The following is an 18,502-nucleotide window of genomic DNA, read 5'->3' as shown; positions in this document are numbered from 1 at the left end:
GTCCCATATATGCTCAATGGGAGACTCTGGATCGATGTGTTCCAGTTCCCGCCAATATCCAGCAACTCTATGCAAAGGAGATGTCGCACTGCATGAGGCAAATGGTGGTCAAAGTATTCAGACCCCTTGACTCTTTCCACATTTTGTTACATTACAGCCTTGTTCTAAAATGGATTTAGTTAACTTCGAGGGTAGGGGGCAGCATTGGGAATTTTGGATGAAAAGCGTGCCCAAATTAAACTACTACTCAGCCATAAAAGCCAGAATATGCATATAATTAGTATATTTGGATAGAAAACACTGCAGTTTCTAAAACTGTTTGAATGATGTATGCGAGTATAACAGAACTCATATGGCTGGCAAAAACCTGAGAAAAATCCAACCAGGAAGTGAGAAATCTGAGGTTTGTAGTTTTACAACTCATTGCCTATCGAATATACAGTATCTATGGGGTCATATTGCACTTGCTAAGGCTTCCACTAGATGTCAACCGTCTTTAGAACCTTGTTTGAGGCTTCTACTGTGAAGTTGGGGCGAATGAGAGGGGATTGAGTAAGGTCTCTCCCAGAGTGCCATGAGCTGACGCGAGTTAGCTTGCGTTCCAGTGCAATTCTAAAGATAAAGGAATTCTCCGATTGGAACATTGGAGATTTATGTTAAAAACATCCTAAAGATTGATTCTATACATCGTTTGACATGTTTCTACGGACTGTAACGGAACTTTTTGACTTTGTCTGCACCTAGTGATCGGGCCTCATGAATTTTGATGATTGTGCTAAACGCGCAAACAAAAAAAGGGGGTATTTGGACATAAATGGATTTTATCGAACAAATCAAACATTTATTGTGGACCTGGGATTCCTGGGAGTGCATTCTGATGAAGATCAAAGGTAAGTGAATATTTAGAATGCCATTTCTGACTTCTGTTGACTACACAACATGGCGGATATCTGTTTGGGTTGTTTTGGTCTGAGCACTGTACTCAGATTATTGCATGGTGTGCTTTTTCCGTAAAGTCTTTGAAATCTGACACAGCAGTTGCATCGAAAATGCCATGCATAGCAGTTGTATCTTTTAGCAATGTTTATTATGGATATTTCTGTAAATTGATGTGGCTCTGCAAAATCACCAGATGTTTTGGAACTACTGAACATAATGTGCCAATGTAAACTCAGATTTTGATATAAATATGAACTTTACCGAACAAAACATACATGTATTGTGTAACATGAAGTCCTATGAGTGTCATCTGATGAAGATCAAAGGTTAATGATTAATTCTCTCTCCATTTCTGACTCCTCTCTTTGGCTGGAAAAGTGGCTGTGGTTCTGTGACTTGGCTCTGACCTAACAATCGTTTGATGTGCTTTCGTCGTAAAGCCTTTTTGAAATCGGACACTGGCTGGATTTACAACAAGTGTATCTTTAAAATGGTGTAAAATACTTGTGTGTTTGAGGAATTTTAATTATGGGATTTCTGTTTTGAATTTGGCGCCCTGCAGTTTCACTGGCTGTTGAGTTGGGACACTATAGTCCCACATACCCTAGTGAAGATATATATATATATATATATTTTTTTTTTTACACACAATACCCGAAAACAGTTTAGAAATTTCCGCAAATGTGTTTAAGAACAGAAATACCCTATTTACATAAGTATTCAGACCCTTGGCTATGAGACTCAAAATTTAGCTCATGTGCATCCTGTTTCAATTGATCATACCTGGGATGTTGGCTCCAATCAAATTGTAGGAACCTGTGGTAAATTCAATTGATTGGACATTATCTGGACAGGCACACACCTGTCTATATAAAGGTCCCACAGTGTATGTCAGAGCAAAAACCAAGCCATGAGGTCAAAGGAATTGTCCGTAGAGCTCCGAGACAGGATTGTGTCGAGGCACAGATCTAGGGAAGGGTACCAACAATTTCTGGTGCATTGAAGATCCCCAAGAACACAGTGGCCTCCATTTTTAAGTAGAAGAAGTTTGGAACCACCAAGACTCTTCTCCTAGAGCTGGCTGCCTGGCAAAACTGAAGTTTGAATCGGGGGAGAAGGGCCTTGGTCAAGTAGGTGACCAAGAACCAATGGTCACTCTGGCAGAGCTCCAGAGTTCCTCTGTGGAAATGCGAGAACCTACCTAAAGGACAACCATCACTGCAGCACTCCACCAATCAGGCCTTTATGGTAGGGTGGTCGGATGGAAGCCTCTCCTCAGTAAAAGGCACATGACAGCTCGCTTGGAGTTTGCCAAAAGGCACCTAAAAGACTCGCAGACCATGACAGAAGATTCTCTGGTCTGATATAACCAAGATTGAACTCTTTGGCCTGAATGCCAAGCGCCACATGTGGAGGAAACCTGGAACCATCCCGTCGGTGAAGCATGGCGGTGGCAGCGTCATGCTGTGGTTGTTATACACCGGCAGGGACTGGGCGACTAGTCAGGATCGAGGCAAAGATGAATGGAGCAAAGTACAGAGAGAGCCTTGATAACCTGCACCAGAGCTGGGGCGAAGCACACAGCCAAGACAACACAGGAATGGCTTCGGGATAAGTCTCTGAATGTCCTTGAGTGGCCCATCCAGAGCCCGATAAAAATCTCTGGAGACCTGAAAATAGCTGTGCAGCGACGCTCCCCATCCAACCTGACATAGCTTGAGAGGATCTACAGAGAAGAATGGGAGAAACTCCCCAAATACAGGTGTGCCAAGCTTGTAGCTTCATACCTAAGAAGACTCTAGGCTGTTATCGCTGCCAAAGGTGCTTCAACAAAGTACTGATTAAAGGGTCTGGATACTTCTGTAAATGTGATTTAAGTTTTTTATTAATACATTTGCAAACATTTCTAAAAACTTGTTTTTGCATTGTCATTACAGGGTAGTGTGTGTATTTATTAGGGGGAAAACGATTTAATCAATTTTAGAATAAGGCTGTAACGTAACAAAATGTGAAAAAAGTCAAGGGGTCTGTATGCACTATAATATGAATTGTAACTCAGTAAACTCTTTTAAATTGTTTTCAAATTGTTGTTCAGTGTAAAACAAAAAATCTATTATTAAGTAGTAATATGGTATAGTGGCTCACTTTGTAGATATTCAAGTAAATAATGCTAATTTTTATGCCCCCCAAAAAAGAATCTATGAATGAACTTCACTTATTGCACACAGCTCCCCTGCCAGGCAGTGTTGCTGCGTGAGGTGGGATATAAGATTCGTATTTCTTTGTGCAATTAGCTGCTATGAAACAAAACCACATAAATACTTTGTAAAGAGATACTGCAGCATTTTTCTAACTCACATGTGCTCATATTTGACTTTTGATTATTTTTATTCACAAATGTAATGCTCGCACTGTAGAGCCTTGCAAATTGACCACCCGCCAACGTGGCTGGTGAAATAGGCAGTCTTACCCGCCAATACCCGCATTTGGCAGGTGTTAATTTTATTTCCCATTACTGATGCATGTTTAATATGGATCGGTTTGGGCACACAGGACAGATGCTTATTTGGACGGATGCTTATCTGTGAATCTTACCATCCCTTACGTTTGGCTTAGGTCACAACCTTGAAGCAACATCAGTTGTCCCGAGAAAGTGTTTCAAACGGCAGGAACATGTTGTAGTAGTACATAGAAAGCTGTCTCATTGTACAGTCGTGGCCAAAAGTTGAGAATGACACAAATATAAATTTCACAAAGTCTGCTGCCTCGGTGTCTTAAGATATTTTTGTCAGATGTTACTATGGAATACTGAAGTATAATTACAAGCATTTCATAAGTGTCAAAGGCTTTTATTGACAATTACATGAAGTTGATGCAAAGAGTCAATATTTGCAGTGTTGACCCTTCTTTTTCCAAGACCTCTGCAATCTGCCCTGGCATGCTGTCAATTAACTTCTGGGCCACATCCTGACTGATGGCAGCCCATTCTTGCATAATCAATACTTGGGAGTTTTTCAGAATTTGTGGGTTTTTGTTTGTCCACCTGCCTCTGGAGGATTGCCCACAAATTGTCAATGTGATTAAGGTCTGGAGTTTCCTGGCCATGGACATGGCCATGGACCCAAAATATCGATGTTTTGTTCCCCGAGGAACTTAATTATCACTTTTGCCTTATGGCAAGGTGCTCCATCATGCTGGAAAAGGCATTGTTCGTCACCAAACTGTTGGTTGGGAGAAGTTGCTCTCGGAGGATGTGTTGGTACCATTCTTTATTCATGGCTGTGTTCTTAGGCAGAATTGTGAGTGAGCCCACTCCCTTGGCTGCAAAGCAAACCCACACATGAATGGTCTCAGGATGCTTTACTGTTGGCATGACACAGGACTGATGGTAGTGCTCACCTTTTCTTCTGGCAAGCTTTTTTCCAGATGCCCCAAACAATTGGAAAGGGGATTCAGAAAAAATTACTTTACCCCAGTCCTCAGCAGTCCAATCCCTGTACCTTTTGCAGAATATCAGTCTGTCCCTGATGTTTTTCCTGGAGAGAAGTGGCTTCTTTGCTGCCCTTCTTGACACCAGGCCATTCCCCAAAAGTCTTTGCCTCACTGTGCATGCAGATGCACTCACACCTGCCTGCTTTATTCCTGAGCAAGCTCTGTACTGGTGGTGCCCCGATCCCGCAGCTGAATCAACTTTAGGAGACGGTCCTGGCGCTTGCTGGCCTTTTTTGGGCGCCCTGAAGCCTTCTTCACAACAATTGAACTGCTCTCCTTGAAGTTCTTGATGATCCAATAAATTGTTGATTTAGGTGCAATCTTACTGGCAGCAATATCCTTGCCTGTGAAGCCCTTTTCGTGCAAAGTAATGATGACGGCACGTGTTTCCTTCCAGGTAACCATGGTTGACAGAGGAAGAACAATGATTCTAAGCACCTTTTGAAGCTTCCAGTCTGTTATTCGAACTCAATCAGCATGACAGAGTGATCTCCAGCCCTGTCCTTGTCAACATTCACACCTGTGTTAACGAGAGAATCACTGACATGATGTCAGCTGGTCCTTTTGTGGCAGGGCTGAAATGCAGTGGAAATGTTTTTGGGGGATTCAGTTCATTTGCATGGCAAAGAGGGACTTTGCAATTATAATTGCAATTCATCTGATCACTCTTCATAACATTCTGGAGTATATGCAAATTGCCATCCTACAAACTGAGGCAGCAGACTTTGTGAAAATTAATGTGTCATTCTCAATTCTTTTGGCCACGACTGTAGAATCAACCACTAATTCTAGTCCTTGAGAGTAACAGGGTCTGCAGGCCTGCCCATTAAAAACACACGAGATTCAACCAATAAAGGTCTTGAATCAGGTGTTTGAGTACTGTGCTGTAATGAAACCATGCACACCGCGGGGGGTTCAACATGACGTGCAGAGTTTTATTGCAACCCAGCTCTAAAAGTTACTTTTTGGGCCAGGGTTGGTGGTGACTGCTGATACAGGGGTTTTGAATGACTGGGAAAGCTGTGTCTACAAAAGGCCTACATTAACACAATGTTTTCATGTCACCTGCTTTGGTGGTGACAGATATACATACCTGGTCTGGGAACGGGCTGCAGTGCTGGTGTCTGGGCCTTCCTGGCAGACGCTCCCTCCTGAAACACAAACAAAAACACAACGCTTAACCTACAGCCTGATGAATGAAAAGCCAACCCTACATATTGGCATAGGGTATGCAAGTTCATCCAACTCGAACTCGTCTACAACATATTTACAATGTATTTGGAAAGTATTCAGACCTAGACTTTTTCCATATTTTGTTACGTTACAGCCTTATTCTAAATGGATTAAATCGTTTTCCCCCTCATTAATCTACACACAATACCCCATAATGACAAAAGAAAAAACGTGTTTAGAAATGTTAGCAAATTTAATATCACATTTACATAAGTATTCAGACCCATTACTCAGTACTTTGTTGAAACACCTTTAACCTGTTGAGTGTAGGGGGCAGTATTTAGATTTTTGGATGAAAAACGTACCCAAATTTAAACTGCCAATTTCTCAGGTCCAGAATCTAGAATATGCATATAATTGTCAGATTAGGATAGAAAACTCTAAAGTTTCCAAAACTGTCAAAATATTGTCTGTGAGTATAACAGAACTGATATTGCAGACGAAAACCTGAGGAAAATTCAACCAGGAAGTGGCCTCTATTTTGAAAGCTCCATGTTCCTTTGAATGCCTTCCCTCCATTTAAAGGGATATCAACCATATTCATTTTCCTATGGCTTACCCATGTTGTGAACAGTCTATAGACAGTTTCAGGCTTTTATTTTGAAAAATGAGCGAGAAAGATCACATCGCGTCAGTGTGTCCCCAGAGTTTTTGGCTGTGTATTTGGAATTTTCATCTGCGATGTCGTGACCGCTCAAGCCTGTGGATTTCTGAACATAACGCGCCAAACAAATGGAGGTATTTTGGATATAAAAATACATTTTATGGAACAAAAGGAACAATTATTGTGTAACTGGGAGTCTCGTGAGTGCAAACATTCGAAGATCAAAGGTAAGCGATTTAATTTATTGCTTTTCTGACTTTTGTGACCAATCTACTTGGCGGCTAGCTGTTTGTAATACACTGCTATAAAATAACACATCCTAGATCTGAATGAATGAAATATTCTTATTAAATACTTTTTTCTTTACATAGTTGAATGTGCTGACAACAAAATCACACAAAAATCAATGGAAATCAAATTTATCAACCCATGGAGGTCTGGATTTGGAGTGACACTCAAAATTAAAGTGTAAAACCACACTACAGGCTGATCCAACTTTGATGTAAAATCCTTAAAACAAGTCAAAATGAGGCTCAGTACTGTGTGTGGCCTCCACGTGCCTGTATGACCTCCCTACAACGCCTGGGCATGCTCCTGATGAGGTGGCGGATGGTCTCCTGAGGGATCTCCTCCCAGACCTGGACTAAAAGCATCCGCCAACTCCTGGACAGTCTGTGGTGCAACGTGGCGTTGGTGGATGGAGCGAGACATGATGTCCCAGATGTGCTCAATTGGATTCAGGTCTGGGGAACGGGCGGGCCAGTCCATAGCATCAATGCCTTCCTCTTGTAGGAGCTGCTGACACACTCCAGCCACATGAGGTCTAGCATTGTCTTGAATTAGGATGAACCCAGGGCCAACCGCACCAGCATATGGTCTCACAAGGGGTCGGAGGATCTCATCTCGGTACCTAATGGCAGTCAAGCTACCTCTGGCGAGCACATGGAGGGCTGTGCGGCCCCCCAAAGAAATGCCACCCCACACCATGACTGACCCACCGCCAAACCGGTCATGCTGGAGGATGTTGCAGGCAGCAGAACGTTCTCCACGGCGTCTCCAGACTTTCACATCTGTCACATGTGCTCAGTGTGAACCTGCTTTCATCTGTGAAGAGCACAGGGCGCCAGTGGCGAATTTGCCAATCTTGGTGTTCTCTGGCAAATGCCAAACGTCCTGCACGGTGTTGGGCTGTAAGCACAACCCCCACCTGTGGACGTCTGCTGGGTTGTTGCCCTCCTACGGCCTCCTCCACGTCTCTTGATGTACTGGCCTATCTCCTGGTAGCGCCTCCATGCTCTGGACACTACGCTGACAGACACAGCAAACCTTCTTGCCACAGCTCGCATTGATGTCCCATCCTGGATGAGCTGCACTACCTGAGCCACTTGTGTGGGTTGTAGACTCCGTCTCATGCTACCACTAGAGTGAAAGCACTGCCAGCATTCAAAAAGTGACCAAAACATCAGCCAGGAAGCATAGGAACTGAGAAGTGGTCTGTGGTCACCACCTGCAGGACCACTCCTTTATTGGGAGTGTCTTGCTAATTGCCTATAATTTCCACCTGTTGTCTATTCCATTTGCACAACAGCATGTGAAATGTATTGTCAATCAGTGTTGCTTCCTAAGTGGACAGTTTGATTTCACAGAAGTGTGATTGACTTGGAGTTACATTGTGTTGTTTTATTTTTTTGAGCAGTGTATTTTGTCTACTGAGAGAGATGTTCTTACATAAACGCTTGGATAGCTTTCGCCGAAAAGCTTTAATGAAATCTGACATGCCAGGTGGATTAACAACAAGCTAAACTGTGTTTTGCTATATTGCACTTGTGATTTCATGAAAATTACATTTTAATTTGGCGTGCTACATTCCAGCTGATGTTGACGTAAATGATCCCGCTAACGGGATGGGTGCATCAAGAAATGAATCGCTGCCTGTCTTGGAGCTCTACGGACAATCCCTTTGACCTCATGGCTTGGTTTTTGCTCTGACATGCACTGTCAATTGTTGGGCATTATATAGACAGGTGTGTGTGCCTTTCCAAATCATGTTTAATCAATTTAAATTGACCATAGGTGGACTCCAATCAAGTTGAAGAAACATCCCAAATATGATCAGGATGCACCGGAGCTCAATTTCAAGTCTCATAGCAAAGGGCCTGAATACTTAAGTAAATAAGATATCGGTTTATCATTTTTACTAAATTTGCAAACATCTCTAAAACCTATTTTCGATTTGTCATCATGGGTTATTGTGTGTAGACTTAGAATAAGGCTGTAACGTAACAAAATGTTGAACAAGAGAAGGGATCTGAATACTTTCCAATTGCACTGTATATATTGTCCATATCAAGAGCCTCAGTGTTGTGTATGATGACTGTTGCTCCCTCCTCCCTCAGGCCGATTCCCCTTGGAAGGGGTGTGCATCTAGTCTGATGGGAGTGTATCAAGGGTCACACCCTCTCTAAGGTCTAGTGGTAATTCATCATCTAATGACAGTCCCAGAGCTCGGCTTCAAAGAAGAGCTGTAGAAACATCTACAGGGGGTTGTTTCTAAGTGTCGATACTGTCAGAGCTCTCAATACTGTCGATCCGGCCAGAGCCTGGGACTCAAACCAGTGGTTATATCACTAACCCACTAACCCCCCCCTTAGTTAACACTCAATGATTTTCTTTATGGTGGAAATTGTGATCAAATCAACATTATCAACTTTTAATGCAACATACCAAAACAAACTATCCAAGACTTATTAGTATGCAAAACTATGCAAATTATTTTGTTGTAGGCAGAACGCATCTGAGTCTGATTCTATTGTATTGACACGTAGGACTGTTGTATTTTGAGACAAGCTTGACTAATCTACGTAGCCAATACGGCAGAGGGTAGCATAATTGATCCAATTCTCTGTAATAAATGGTATGGGAATAATAATGCATTTTATTTTTAAAGTGGTTTCTTTTCTTCTCAAACATTTTCAGTCACCTTCTTGTCTGAAGGTCAAGTGGATAAACAGGTTAATGTCAAGTCCTGCATGTTTTTTCCACAAAAGTCTCGTGGAATATAAGCCTACATTTTACACTGCATGATAGAACAGCCATTTCCATGTTCAAATGTTATGGGATGCATTTTGTTTTTGATGGTAGGCCACTCTGGTAGGTCTACATTATGATCATCCACAGAAGCCTATTTGACCACTGTCTGAAACTCAAAGTGGGTACAGCCTCAGTGTTCACAGTAAACACATGCTGGAAGTTCCACAGAATTTTAAAAGTTCAAGTTTGCACTCAGCAGACCTGAAATTTGCTCAGTACAGAAAAAAAGAGGAACCATTTTCCAGAACCTCGGTGGCATACATATTAATTTAGGAACGCGATGAAGTTGCCTCTAGACGCTGATCTTGGGTCAGTTTTGCATTTCCCCCTAATGGTTCAGGTTAGGATTGGGGGAAGGGAAGCTGATCCTAGATTAGAACCTAGGAGAAACTCCACCCTGAAGCACTCCCTGAAATACTGGCAATGTTGCTTTGACACATTGGTTCCTGTTGGATTTCTACTAGTAGGTTGAATAAATCTTTAGTCTCTTATTTTATTGGAGATGTATGGCACACGGTCCACAGAACTTCATGAAGAGTCACCAGTTGACCCAGTGTTTCCCATAGATTATTTTCCAACACAGGTAGGTGGCAGATTGAATGGTAGGGAAAACTGCTGTGACCAGAGCCATCTGTACAGAGACGCAGAGTTCGGAGTTATATAGATAGATATGTTTTCATATCATTTTACTCAGAACTCAATGCGTCGGCTTCCTGCAGATTTGTCAGTTAACTCCATGAGCAGCAGCACAGACTTGAGTTGTAGATGACAGATATGATTCAATAGTTCAGGGCAGAGTCAAGAGAATGCAATGAAAATCCCAGGCCCATGGGCTGTTTTTTAAATGTATTATTGCGGTACATTAAAGTTCTTATGCAATAAATTATGCAAGCCTGTGTTGTATTGTCAAAATAATGAACTGTGAATATTTTATCAGATTAATTTAGCTGTCCACATAGCGCACAGCGTCCACCAATAAAGGATTGAGTTAGAGGGGCGGTTTAATACAAATTTTGTCCATCTAGTCCAAGGGAGAATTTCAATTGCAAATCCCTCGCGTCCTCTCTCTCCAAAATCCATTGGAGGTGGTAAGAGTGGAGGGACGTGTGACTGTCATCCAATGGGGTTTGAGGATGAGGAAGGATGCGAGGAGTATTCAAGTATGATTCTCCAAGTATGTGGAAAATATAAGTAACCATTTCTATGTAGGTCTGTACTTCTTTGGTGCCAATTCTTAATGACATTGGTCACCCTAACTCTCAAAATCAGTCAATACTAGGCCAATAGTCCTCCAGTCCAGTCAAAAAGTTAGTAAACCTGTATGGGGGGCCTCTGCCCCTGCAAAGGTTTTTGGTCTATCCCTCTAGAGCTCTTGTCCCTTAATCTCCCTCGCATCTAGTTTCTTTCCCACTGTCTTCTCTTTCCTATTCATGATCTACTGGCCTCACAGACAGATTAGTGAATCAGCAGCTTTGCTGGGATAGTCTGTGGAAGTCAAGCTGCTTAAACTACATCAACACTGGCCTGACTGGAATGCCAGTCATAGGCCTGCACAACAAGCCACAGAAGAGCCATGCTCTCAACGAGAAATGTAAAGGGATACTTTATTTTTCTTCGGTACATTAAAAAAATTGTAATGATCCAAACCAGGGCCTAAAATTACATTTTTGGTCCCCCAGCCACTGTGGCAGAAAAAAAAAAATCAAATCTACCAGCCACTGAGGTTATTTTTTACCAGCCAAAATATTTTTCATATTTACATAACATTTGTAATCAAACCAATAAATAGCGACACGGGACTAGTTTAAAATGGCCCGTATATAAAATGTGCGTGAATCCCGATTAAAAAGGGAAAAAAAAGGCACATCCAGTAAAAATGGGTCATATTTTTTTTAACCGTTTAGGCTAGAGACAAAAAACATTTATCTTTGCTGTAAGGATGCCTGTCACGAAGTGGTGCTCTATGTTCCCTCGCTGACACTGCAGCTGAGGCTGCATGACAGTGAACTTTCAAAGTCTAGTCTGTACTCTCGGTTATAACAAGTGATAATGATACAATGTAACAAATGTAACAAATCTAACAGAAGACTCATCAGGGACTGCATCCATGCTCGCCATCACGGCTAAATTATATATTTCTAAAACTGACGGAGGAATAGACGCACGTGAAGAGAGGACGGAGAAAAGCAGGTAAGGGCATGTAGGGGATGCAGCTGGCTGATTACAGCTGCCACACATGATATGCGCATGAAAGTGAAGTGGATATTGGACCTGTGCATACAAGAGACTAGTGGCTGTTGCTTATTAAATTCAACTGAATTGAAACAAAACAGACTTCATAAACATTTTATAACAGGCGCCAGCAGATTTTTTAGATTGGTAGGACTGAAAAAGTCGGTAGTATTTAAGACACGGTACTACGGTATTCTAAAATGTTGGTATTATAAGTAAACATGGCGTTTTGGTACCGTGACATTACAGTGGTACCGGTATACCGTGCAACACTAAAATCTGGTATCGTGACAACACTAGCATATTGTCACCAAGCCTGCAACTATCCATCAGACCATATAGAGAAAACAGCCCTGCCCCTCTCAGTAGCCCCCACCAGCTAGAGCAGATGCGACAGAGCGATAGCACAGCAAGAGAGATAGGGAGCGAGGGAGGTTGATAGAGGGGAAGCGTGTGGGGGCAGAAGAGACATAAGCGACACAGAGAGCACTGTGGATGAAGAGAATGTAGCTCGGGTGCTCTACACACACACACACACACACACACAGGCACCAAGAGCCAGTGTGCCCGAGTGAATTTGACAATGAGTCATATTTAAAACCAAGGGAGGGATCGCTCTGCGCGTGTGGGTGCGTTCGCAGCAAAAGGCATTGAAAAACATGGCAGAGAAGGAACGACACCGTCCAAAGCGGGATCCATAGAAGCAGTCGCACCATGATTGGGCCGCCCCACACAGAGAGAAAAGCAGCGATAAAACGGTAACCGTGAGATGGAGCTGAGAGGTGAGCCAAGGTGTGTGGTGGACAGGAAGAAATAGATAAACCATTGAAGCTGGCAGCAGCACTGGGCAGAGTCATGGGCAGGTTGTTGTGCCCTAGTAGATGAGAGGAGCAAGCCCTCCGCCCTGCCCTGAAACGACTTGAACTGGGGGAACAGGTATGTCTTCTGGTCCGGCGTGCTCAATTACAGCTCAAAAACACACACATGCTCTTACAAGAGCGTATTGGTAGTAAAAGCTGCCATGTACACACTGCACAGGTGCTGGCTGCTAGGAAGGAATATATAGCTTTGAGAGCTCGTTTTTGTTTAGAACCTGAGAACACATTGGGGTGTGTGTGTGTGTGTGTGTTTAATGTTTCTTTGCATTCCAGAGGATGCCTACATGAGGGATTTGGCTTTTTAGCACCTTTTGTGCGCTCTCACAAACAACCCTTTGTCTGGGGGGGTATTTTAAGAGAGCGGCATGTAATCCAGTCGAATGTGAGAGAACCCACACCACTCCAGGGGACTAGTTGCCCAAAAATGTGAAAACAGTGCAGTGCTTTCACAGCAATCTAAATTAAACATACTTTTTCAGTTCGCTTGGGTTGCTGTGCCAAATGTGCCCACTTCTTGCTTACACCTTATCCAAGTATCAATTCCTCCAATTGTTTAAAGGAGCGATTGAGGACATAGATCTTCATAGTTAACTTATTTAGTCCACCCATATATTAGATAGTAACCTTAATCATGCACAAGGGCGGTTCCTTACAAGGAAAGGCACAAATAGCCCTCAATTTAAGAGAGAAGATTTGCTAAGAAGTCACTCTAACAGGATGTTGGTTTCCTCTTTATAACACATCTAAAAGTGAGGGTTTAAAAAACTGATACAAATGTAAATACAAGTATAATAATAGATCCTGTGGCATGTCATTAAGAGTAATGTTGTTTATTTTCTTCAAAAGTAACTGGCTCCAGTTAGACTTGCATGACTCACATGCAAAGCAACATTAGTAGTCCTTTTTTTATGTAAATTGTAACACATACAGTACCAGTCGAAAGTGGGTGTCAATATTAGGGAGAGAGGCGCTAAAAGAGAAGGGTGCCACTAACTATTGTGTAACGGGACGCTGGCCTTCTAGGCAGAGTTCCTCTGTCCAGTGTCTGTTCTTTTGCCTATCTTAATATTTTCTTCTTATTGGCCAGTCTGAGATATAGCTGTTTCTTTGCAACTCTGCCTAGAAGGCCAGCATCCCAGAGTCGGCTCTTCATTGTTGACGTTGAGACTGGTGTTTTGCGGGTACTATTTAATGAAGCTGCCAGTTGAGGACTTGTGAGGCGTCTGTTTCTCAAACTAGACACTAATGTACTTGTCCTCTTGCTCAGTTGTGCCCTGGGGCCTCCCACTCCTTCGATTCTGGTTAGGGTCAGTTTGCGCTGTTCTGTGAAGGGAGTAGTACACAGCGTTGTACGAGATCTTCAGTTTCTTGGCAATTTCTCGCATGGAATAGCCTTCATTTCTCAGAACAAGAATAGACTGACGAGGTTCAGAAGAAAGTACGAGGTTCAGAAGAAAGTACCATTTTGAGCCTGTAATCGAACCCACAAATGCTGATGCTCCAGATACTCAACTAGTCTAAAGGCGGACAGTTTTCTTGCTTTTTTAAATCAGAACAGTTTTCAGCTGTGCTAACATAATTGCAAAAAGGGCTTTCTAAATGATCAATTAGCCTTTTAAAATTATAAACTTGGATTAGCTAACTTAACGTGCCATTGGAACACAGGAGTGATGGTGGCTGATAATGGGCCTATGTAGATATTCCATTAAAACAAAATCAGCCGTTTCCAGCTTCAATAGTCTTTTACAACATTAACACGTTTAAATGTTTTACTCACATCGGCTGCAGTGAAGGAGAGTCCGCAGGTTTTGGTAGCGGGCAGTGTAAGTGGCACTGTATTGTCCTCAAAGCGAGCAAAGAAGTTTAGTCTGTCTGGGAGCAAGACATCCTGGTCCGCGACGGGGCTGGTTTTCTTTTTGTAATCTGTGATTGACTGAGTCCCTGCCACATACCTCGTGTCTGAGCCGTTGAATTGCGACTCTACTTTGTCTCTACATGGATGCTTAACTTGTTTGATTGCCTTACGGAGGGAATAGCTACACTGTATTCGGTCATGTTTCCGGTCACCTTGCCCTGGTTAAAAGCAGAGGTTCACGCTTTCAGTTTCGCGCAAATGCTGCCATCAATCCACAGTTTCTGGTTTGGGAATGTTTTAATAGTTGCTGTGGGTACGACGTCGCCGATGCACTTGCTAATAAACTCGCTCACCAAATCAGCGTATTCATCAATGTTGTTGTTTGACGCAATGCGGAACATATCCCAATCCACGTGATCGAAGCAATCTTGAAGCGTGGAATCAGATTGGTCGGACCAGCGTTGAACAGACCTGAGCGCGGGAACTTCCTGTTTTAGTCTCTGTCTATAGGCAGGGAGCAACAAAATGGAGTCGTGGTCAGCTTTTCCAAAAGGAGGGCGGGGGAGGGCCTTATATGCATTGCGGAAGTTAGAATAACAATGATCCAGGGTTTTACCAGCCCTGGTAGCACAATCGATATGCTGATAGAATTTAGGGAGTCTTGTTTTCAGATTAGATTACAATGAATGCAGCCTCAGGATATGTGGTTTCCAGTTTACATAGAGTCAAATAAAGTTTATTTAGGGCCATCGATGTGCCTGCTTGGGGGGGTGGAATATATGCGGCTGTGATTATAATCGAAGAGGATTCTCTTGGTAGATAATGCGGTCAACATTTGATTGTGAGGAATTCTAAGTCAGGTTAACAGAAGGACTTGAGTTCCTGTATGTTGTTATAATCACACCATGTCTCGTTAATCATAAGGCATACACCCCCGTCCCTCTTCTTACCAGAAAGATGCTCCTTTGTCGGCGAGATGCATGAAGAAACCAGGTGGCTGTACCGACTCCGATAGTGTGTCTCGAGTGAGCCATGTTTCCTTGAAGCAAAGAACGTTAGTCTCTTATGTCTCTCTGGAATGCTACCCTTGCTCGGATTTCATCAACCTTGTAGTCAAGGGACTGGACATTGGCGAGTAGTATGCTCGTGAGCGGTGCGCTCTGTGCCTCGGGAGCCTGACCAAGCCAAACTTGCAGCGTCATACCCAAGAAGACTCGAGGCTGTAATCGATGCCAAAAGGTGCTTCAACAAAGTACTGAGTAAAGGGTCTGAATGCTATTTTAAATGTATTTTATGTTATCACACCACTACAATCCCTCAGGCACCCTAGACAAAGCGTTTGATGGTTTTAACTTGTGCTAACATTTTCACTGTTGTTTTTCTCCTAGATAAAAACGTTGGCCTCTGCTGAAGACCGCATGAACCTGGTTGAAACATATGGGCAGGTTTGACAACAGACCAACAATTCAAAGTGACTTGAATGTTACGGTTCAATACATGCACCACCTCCCGACTAATTACTTGGTTCATCAACAATATCGCACACAGCATACGCCTGACCTGACCGAGTGTGTTACGACTGCCCACGTGAGGTGGTACACAGACACCATGCAGTGGAGGAGGCGCCACTGCTACACGCATGTCGCTGGCCTACTGTCTCTCCTCTCGCTCCTGATCATCCTGGGCCATCAAGACTGGCTGCCGGGCCTCAGGGGGCCAACATGGCAGAGGGAGCACCTAGTGGCTTACACCGAAAGAGGACTACACTCTACCAAAGAAAAAGGGAATCACAGCTCATCACAGAATCTATGGAGGGACGCACTGGTTCCCCCTTCGCCTCCGGAAAGAAATGCCAACCTCAGTTCCCCTCAGGACTTCTCCTTTCCACAGGGGATTACGGGACTGGAGAACTCAGTGGCGGCTAATGCTAGCTTGAGTGGGGAAGTCGGGCTAAGGGGCCTGCTGACCTCAGAGCCATACCCTTACATCATCAATGAGCCCGACAAGTGCCGGGAGGGCAACCCAGAGCCCTTCCTGGTGCTGCTGATAGCCACGGAGGCCAATCAGGTGGAAGCCAGGGAGACCATTCGGCAGACCTGGGGGAACGAGAGCATGGTCCCGGGCCTAAGCTTTGTTAGGCTCTTCCTGTTAGGCGTAAAGGAGGGCAGGGTGGGCCGCCTGCAGCAGAGCAGCCTGGAGGCCGAGAGCCGGAGGCACCGTGACATCATCCAGCAGGATTACATGGACACTTACAACAACCTGACTATAAAAACCCTGATGGGCATGCACTGGGTGTCCACGCACTGCCCGGGCACCAACTATGTCATGAAGACAGACAGTGACATGTTTGTCAACACAGAGTATCTCGTGCACAAGCTGCTCCAGCCAGAGATGCACCCCAAACGGGACTATATTACGGGCTACCTGATGAGGGGCTATGCACCCAACAGGAACAAGAATAGCAAGTGGTACATGCCCTCCGAGCTGTACCCCAGTGAGGTGTACCCTACTTTCTGCTCAGGAACGGGCTATGTGTTCTCAGGGGACCTGGCTGGAAAGATATACAGGGCCTCCCTGGGTATCCGCAGGCTGCATCTGGAGGACGTTTACGTGGGCATCTGCCTGGCCAAGCTGAGGATCGAACCCACGCCGCCGCCTAATGAGTTCCTGTTCAACCACTGGCGGGTGTCCTACTCCAGCTGCAAGTATAGCCACCTCATAACCTCCCACCAGTTTCACCCCAACGAACTGCTCAAGTACTGGCACCACCTGCAGAGCAACAAGCACAACGCCTGCATCAACACGTCCAAAGACAAGGTGGGCAGGTTTCAGAGGAAACTGCAGGGTGTACAGCCTATTTGGTGACAGAGGGTTGAGTGTGATGTTAGGTCATTGCCTGTGCAGGAGTCACTGGGCAAGAGATGAGTCAAGCATGTTTTTGGACAAACTAATGCTTGAAGACAAAAAAAAATTTAAACTACAGTTTATATTCAAGTTTAATACATTCATTGATTGAAATAATATATGCATTGGGGTACAGAGGAACACATCACTTATGTGAAATGTGGGTGCTGTTTATTATGAGGATATATCTTAAGACTATTGGTGGACTGTCACCGTCTAGTATCCATTTTGTTCAACTTGAGTTTAAATACTTTTCCTTTTAACCCCCTAAGGTTGAATCGAAGAACCATAATAAAAAAAGATCTGTAAGTTTCAGCTAGAGATGTTTTTTTTTTGTTTTTTTTGCATTGGATCCACATGTCACACTTCCGCATCTGTGGTGAAAGTTGATAGAGCTAGAGCAGTTTGTCAGACAATGAGACATCCCAAAAATCGGTCTCAGAAAATCGTCCAAACAGTTTTGGACTACAGACTTTTATAACCCCTCTATGGAAAGATGACTCACGCAAACGAGAGTGTTCTCCATTTTGCTCTATGACCACCACAACTTGGGATTCATCTGAAGTTGGTACAGCTGATCTGCCAACTTTTTTATGCAGCATCCGAACAGTATGACCTACACACTAATATGACCCGTATCCCTCCAAGATTTAGCAACATTTGTGATTTCTACAGCCAAAAAAAAAAGCATAAACTTTTCTGAAACTCTGCTATACATTTCATATAAAGCAATAAAAGTAATGTGCTCAGTTTGAGGACGACTTTAAGCAGAATACATAATAGAAAAACAATTAGAACATCTAAAGTGCTGAATTTTGGTTATTTTCCTTTAAACATCTGTCAAAATCCATTCACACCTCTCCATCTGGCTTGCCATCAACACAGGATGCATCTCTTAACAGATTCAAAGCTGATCAATCTCTTTCAATTTGAGGATCAGTATTTCTTTCTAATAAGTTATCACAAGCAAGAATTTTGAAGACTTTTTCTGAAAGGGTTGTAAGGGAGATGAAGAGAAAACGTAAAAATAGAGAATTGTTGATATTTACTATTCCATGTATTTAAAAAATTGTGCTTTCATGATAAGTATTAGAGAGTTTAAAACAGCAAAGACAGCTAAAACAGCTTGCCACAGTCTTCCCTGCTACCAGTTCAGTCATGGTGATCTGCCGCAGCTGTGGGAACTGTTCTGACATTCTCATATGCTCTGCTGATTCGAAGTGACTTTATCGTCAACAAAAAAAAAAAAAACATTTGGAAATTGTTTCGCACGGT

The 18,502-nt window shown here is 43.3% G+C and overlaps 2 protein-coding genes across 8 annotated transcripts in view; one reads left to right on the top strand and one right to left on the bottom strand.

Moving 5' to 3' along the window:
* The window catches only part of LOC110530040 (beta-1,3-galactosyltransferase 2), a 35,237-nt gene extending 17,689 nt beyond the window's left edge, over nucleotides 1–17,548 (top strand). For 3 of the 5 annotated variants that reach the window (XM_036985599.1, XM_021612810.2, XM_021612808.2), the window contains one exon: nucleotides 15,712–17,548. In XM_036985599.1, the coding sequence (XP_036841494.1) occupies nucleotides 15,761–17,188 (1,428 nt within the window). In that variant the 5' untranslated portion in view covers nucleotides 15,712–15,760 and the 3' untranslated portion in view covers nucleotides 17,189–17,548. Of the gene's footprint in view, nucleotides 1–12,033; nucleotides 12,527–15,711 lie in introns of those variants that run through there. The other 2 variants (XM_021612811.2, XM_021612807.2) reach the window with 2 other exon arrangements.
* The window catches only part of LOC110530041 (parafibromin), a 64,858-nt gene that overhangs the window by 16,712 nt on the left and 29,644 nt on the right, over nucleotides 1–18,502 (bottom strand). For all 3 annotated transcript variants that reach the window (XM_036985598.1, XM_036985596.1, XM_036985597.1), the window contains one exon: nucleotides 5,525–5,582. In XM_036985598.1, coding sequence (XP_036841493.1) covers nucleotides 5,525–5,582 — 58 coding nt within the window. The remainder of the gene's footprint in view (nucleotides 1–5,524; nucleotides 5,583–18,502) is intronic.

Source organism: Oncorhynchus mykiss, chromosome 8, assembly GCF_013265735.2.
Source record: "Oncorhynchus mykiss isolate Arlee chromosome 8, USDA_OmykA_1.1, whole genome shotgun sequence".
Classification (NCBI taxonomy): Eukaryota; Metazoa; Chordata; class Actinopteri; order Salmoniformes; family Salmonidae; genus Oncorhynchus; species Oncorhynchus mykiss.
This window is presented reverse-complemented; position numbering and strand designations above follow the sequence as displayed.